Below are 6,204 nucleotides of genomic sequence, written 5' to 3' on the forward strand. Positions count from 1 at the left end.
GATTACAGTGTTATTGAACAGCCTTGAAAAAAAAAGTTATTTTTGATCCTTCTCCGCTCTTTAAGAATCCGTTGTTGTGATCACAGCATCATGAATAAACGACACAGGTGTCTAATTACCCATGGCTCAAGTGCCCTCTACCAGCTCTTGCCCTTGCAAAAAGGCTTAATGATGTTAACTCAATGAGGCAAAGAAGCATGATAAATACTGACAAGACCGGGGAGTGGATAAAGGCTTTGCAGATGTAGAGGGAAGCATTTGGTCCTGGTTTTCTGTTACACAAATGCATCAAAATTTGTAAAATAAAAAAAAAAGAGGGAAAAGGGGGGAAAAAAACGTTTACGATTGCTAGTTATGAGCCAGATGCGTTTTATATGAGATTTAAGGGGGGAAAAATATGGAATCGAGTTAATACTGTGATTATGGTTCTCGTCACAATTCAGTACTTTTTTGCAGTTGTTTTTTTGCTTGTTGTTGTTGCTGTAATACTCTTCCCACCATCGCAAGACATTTAACACGAGTAGCATTTTCTCCTCCACACATTTCACATCTCTGAGATATCATGCACAAAAAGTGAATCTGTGCGTTAAATTCATTTGAAAGCATTAAAGGGAACATTTAAACCAGAGCATCCAATAATAATAATAATGATTATAATAAAAACCCTCTTCGTTCATTTCTACACTGATTACCCCCTACTGTTGTTCGGCTGAGAGAAATTACAAGCGGCTGTATGCCTTTTTATACTGTAATGATAGGAATAAATGATAGTATAAGAGTATCACATCTCTGTACTACAAAGCCAGGACTCTGCTTCTGGTGGACTTAACAATAACAAAGGACTTGGTATAATAGCATCTTTCACAATTTGCAATGGCTTATAGTCTTTAGACTGTAATTATCTTGGATTAGACATGGCATAAATGTGACCTCACAGAAAATTGCATGAAATACCACATAGACTGACGCAAGACTAATGGAACGACATTCTATTACTGCTGCTTCAGTAGCACTTATGAGAATAGATGTGTGCAAAACTTCAATTTGTTGTCCTTTAATCCGGTGACAATGGGGATCTAAAGGACTCATCATTTTAATCTATTTGCTCTCTGGCTAAATAAACTATGTTCCTAAGTGCTATAGAATGAACAAACACCACCTGTGTAGTTTCTGACATTTACTAGCATTCAAAAAAATCCATAAAGGGCAAAATGACCTGCAGTAGAACAAGTAACGTTTTGTGGTTCGGAGTATTTCCACCTTCAGCACCGTGTGCTGTAACATTTGAAAGTTATGTTGCTCAAGCTCAACCTTTCTTGTCATGATAATAAACGCATTTATTTTTTGACTACCTTCTCCTTGCCTGCAGCAAGGGAGATCATTAAAATAAAAAGTATTTGCATTGCATATCTTTCCATCCTTCACAGAGATCAAGGGTTTCCACGTTCGAGAAGATGTGGGCCTTTATGAGCAGCAGGCCAAGAACATCACTCGTGAAGTCGATTGAGGATGGGATTCAAAGAGTGTTGAAATCAGACTACGCCCTCCTGACGGAGTCCACTACTATCGACTACATCACTAGGAGAAACTGTAACCTGACGCAGGTGGGAGGGAATATTGACAGCAAAGGCTATGGCATTGGCACTCCCCTGGGTAAGAATTGTTAGCGCATTGTTAAGTACCAAGCAGTAAAGAGTCGGGGCATGTTACAACCAAAAATGTAATAACGGCCAATAACGTAATAACTGCCTATAACGTAATAATTTTGGCCATTTCAAATGTAATAAAGCCAATAGTGTAATAATGTGCCAATAATGTAATACAACTTTTGAACCAATAACGTAATAACTTTTTGCCGATAATGTAATAAGGCATTACATTATTGGCTGGTTATTACGTTATTGGCCTGGTATTAAAAAAAACCTTTCAAAATGTAATAACTGGTGCCGATAATGTAATAACACATAAATATGACAGCAGCTCTTGGAAATAAAGTTTTTTTTTGCAGTTTTCGGGCAGTTAGTGGATGACATATAGTCATCATATTTATTCATCCAAGATATCTCTCTCTCTCTCTCTCTCTCTCTCTCTCTCTCTCTCTCTCTCTCTCTCTCTCATAATTGTGTGGTCTTTCCCCTCTTTAGCCAAATAGATATTCATAGATGGTCTTGTCTAAACAGGCATTTTTTCATGTGTACAACCAAAAACGTAATAACGGCCAATAACGTAATAACTGCAAAGTTTTATTACATTATTGGCACATTATTACACTATTGGCTTTTATTACATTTGAAATGGCCAAAGTTATTACATTATTGGCAGTTATTACGTTATTGGCCGTTATTACGTTTTTGGTTGTAACATGGCATTTTTAAGATTTGTGTTGTTTTGGGTTTTTTTTTTAGCTGCATCAGTAACATAAAACATGTAGCTACTAGTCAGAGAAGATATGTTAACGAACCTTGTTATTGCATGGTCCAGCTGGCATTTTTTTCCAAAGTTAAAAGTGCCCTGTGTTGCTTGCAGGCTCCCCATACAGGGACAAAATCAGCATAGCAATCCTCAGCATCTTGGAAGACGGTCGCCTCCACATGCTGAAGGAAAAGTGGTGGAGCGGGAACAGCTGCTTGGATGAAGAGCGTCGCGAGACGGGCCCGTTGGGTATCCAGAACCTGGGTGGTATATTCATTGTGCTGGCTTGTGGCCTGGTGCTGTCTGTCTTTGTGGCAATTGCTGAATTCATCTACAAGCTAAGGAAGACTGCAGAACGTGAGCAGGTATACATCTACAGAGGATTTTCTTGACTTTCTCTTTACTGCATTGTTTGAAAGAATGGGGAGATAAAAGTGATATTACGCTAATTTAATTGCACTCTACTTGGATTCCAGTTTATTAAGTTTCCAACCCTGGAAATGTTTATTTTTTCAATGATAATTATTCCACATGGCCTCTAAACTGTGCTCTGTTCATGGCTTTTAGTTCAAACGTGTTGTAAAAGGATTTGCATGCCTTTCTTTGGCTAATCCCTCGGCATACTTGGCCATGACATCACAGCATTTACTTATTTTAACAGGCATAATTGCAAATTGGAGCATAGAGCATTAATCCATTATTAGTCATTAGAAATAGCAGAATAGCATCAGCCATTTACTGTTGTAGATTACTCATTTTTAGTCATGCCATGCAAGTAGTTGAATGCATGCTGGTGAATTACTGTACACGTGTGGTACGCAGCATTAATAGTGATGCATGTGCAGGCTACATGTGGCGGTGGTGCACTTTGACACTGCTGACAGCCACTCTCACACCAGTATTAACATGACATGAGTGTTCTAAATACAATTTGTGCTCTTTAGACTGTCCACACCCTCTGCTGTCAGAACAATTTAAAGCTAAGCCATTTACCCCCCGTCCCTTTCCCCTCTTCCCCTTCTTGCGTCCCCTCCCCCGTACCCCTCCCCTTTTTGCCCAGAGGTCTTTGTGCAGTGCCATGGTGGACGAGATCAGACTGTCGTTCACCTGCGAGAGACGGGTGAAACACAAGCCTCAGCCTCCAGTCATGGTGAAGACAGATGCAGTGATCAACATGCACGCCTACAACGACCGACGACTCCCAGGAAAGGACAACATGAGCTGCAGCACTGGGATGACGCCTGTGTTCCCATGACAATGTGCTCCCCACAGGCCAAAAGCCTCCTGAGCAACGTATCAGGGGTGGTGCCAGAGCCTAGAGACAATGGCATAGACGGGATCACCAGATACACCATCAACCACAGTGATATCGGGACACTGACAAAACACGGGCAACTCAAAATGGCAGCATCAGCCACACAGGTATGACAAGAGTCACCACTGTAATCAAAACCACAAGAGGTAAAACATGGCAAGATTCTGCGGGGGAACAAAAAAAAAAATCCACGTCTGACAAAGGATCCAGTACACCCAAATAAGAAATCAGTTTCAAGTCTGATGTTTACGTGCGCAACATAATAATACAAGAAAGAAAAACACAACCTTCAAAGAACCCTGACCCCTCAGTCATTTCAAAAAAACAAAAAAAAAAAACTGAAGGGAAAACATGGTTCAACGCAAGAAGAAAGGCTTCGTGGTGAATGGCAATAAGTGATGGCGATACAGTTCAAAGAGGACAAGTCAGTGTTCGCTGAAAATCTGTTTTGTCATGAATGAAAATGATGATATCAAGCTCTTCTTACCTTTATCCTGATGATCTACACTGTCCTGAATGACCTTTGGCAGCAGAAAATAGTGTTACCTCAAACATGTTGTGTAGGCTTGACTGGTTGTCTGAGTCACTTTGGTAGAACCAACACCAAGATGTGGAACAGTAAATTTAAGTTTGTCGTAGTTGTGATTTGTACTTAACTATATTGTTACACACAAGCAACCATGATCACTGATGCAATCTGACTCCGGATTGCGGAAACATCTACTGTATATTGAAAACATAAGATTCCACCATGGACTTTTTGACAATGTTACGGAATTGCTTCTTTTTTTCTTTTTTTTTTGAAGGGAAGTACATTTTCAAATTACTTTGTACATAATTGACTTAATCCACTGAAATATTGATTGCCAAAGATCTGACCATTTAACAGAAATGTATTAAGAGCAGTGTGGGCCACCGTTGGATGAGACTATCAAGAGGATCTTAGAGGATAATAATGTCCTTCCAGTCATGCAGGGTAATGTGTATCCAAAGCAAATAGATATGAAGAAACTAAACAACAATAAACACTAGGAAGAAAATGCACTCCAGGCATGTTTCTTGGTTTGGAGGAAGTGGATGTTAGTGAGAAAATTAAACTTCAATGGGAGAAATATAAGCAAAACTGTGAGGCAGAAGAATTACTTTTTCACGAGGTACGGTGTGATTATTCTTTCATTTTGGTGAGAAGTCGTCATATATAATTAGGAAAACGGGGATCTATCATGTGATCAGTCATGTAAATACAATGTTCCTTTTGTTACCAACTTTTCCAACATAGGTTTATAAATTGGAGATAAAATAAAATATTCCACATTGTTCATCAACTCTTTAAAAAAAGATTGAATATCATCTCAATCAAGTGCAAGACTTTTTTTTTGTTTATTTGCAAAGTTTGGGAGAATCACAGATGTACAGAGCCCATTAGGCTTTTCTAACGCACAATTTTAAAGTACTAATTTTGACAGAAACACACCAACTGTCGTCTTCCTGAAGCATTTCACGTCCCACAAGAATCCACAGCAGAGGCTTCTGTTTGAGTGAGACTTCTTTTATGCATTTCTCACTGTAGGAATACAATCCATAATGTTGTCAAAACTCATAAAAAACGATCTAAACCTGTCAGTGACACAAACAAAAAGCTTGGATGCAAACAATTACCCCTTGGATTACATTGCAGCCATTTTGTGGTTGATGGCTGTGGCTCAATATGGGATCGATTCAAAATATTCTTGTGTCCATTCATCATTTCAACTGTAAAAAGATGGGTAGACAGAAACCAGGGCTGGAGATGCTGCAACCTCAAAACAAAATGGTTTTCTGTAATTCCCAAAAGGATAAAAATGGTATATATTGAGCATTTATACAAACAGATTTCAATTCATAGTGCTGACCTTTCATGAAACGGTAATACATTAGATCAGACATTTATTTTTATATCTTGATGAAATAAAGAATCGTAAGTTGCGTAGACAAAGTAAGAGACTTCACGAAAAAGTTAAGGGGAAATTTGAATGCATTTGAGCTGTTTTTTGTCTTTGTGTGGCCGCAGGACCACTGAATGTCCCAAGTACTTTCTCAAACCTTTTCGAACACTTAATATTTCAGGTGGTGATCAAAATGCCATTTTTTTTTTTTTTTTTTTTTGTTTCCCGGAAAAATGGTCATCGGAGAAAAGACAGACTTTTGAAGTTTATCCCTGATTAGAAAGTCACAAGATCAATCTGCTTCATTACCTGATGTGGACTGAGTCGATCCATACTTGTCGCGTGTCAATGTGCTGAGCGACGACGCGGTAAAAGGAAAGCAGACAGTTGATCACTCTATGTTCATGCTGACTTTCATGCCTATGTGGAATAACTGAATATCTTCAAGTTTCATGCTGAAGGAAGATTCAACGAGTCTGTGAACTGCTGTCACCTGGGACTGGAAAGAACACCAAACCTCTGTGAGGTTTATCAAGTTGATACGCAGGAAAA

At 39.0% G+C, this 6,204-nt stretch overlaps 1 protein-coding gene across 1 annotated transcript in view; it reads left to right on the forward strand.

Moving 5' to 3' along the window:
• The window catches only part of grik3 (glutamate ionotropic receptor kainate type subunit 3), a 115,231-nt gene extending 111,423 nt beyond the window's left edge, over positions 1 to 3,808 (forward strand). The window contains exons 14-16 of the mRNA XM_061717255.1: positions 1,428 to 1,653; positions 2,527 to 2,777; positions 3,473 to 3,808. Of these exons, the coding sequence (XP_061573239.1) occupies positions 1,428 to 1,653; positions 2,527 to 2,777; positions 3,473 to 3,667 (672 nt within the window). The 3' untranslated portion in view covers positions 3,668 to 3,808. The remainder of the gene's footprint in view (positions 1 to 1,427; positions 1,654 to 2,526; positions 2,778 to 3,472) is intronic.
• The last annotated feature ends 2,396 nt before the right edge of the window (positions 3,809 to 6,204 follow it).

The sequence above is a fragment of the Cololabis saira genome, chromosome 3 (genome assembly GCF_033807715.1).
Source record: "Cololabis saira isolate AMF1-May2022 chromosome 3, fColSai1.1, whole genome shotgun sequence".
Taxonomy (NCBI): domain Eukaryota; kingdom Metazoa; phylum Chordata; class Actinopteri; order Beloniformes; family Belonidae; genus Cololabis; species Cololabis saira.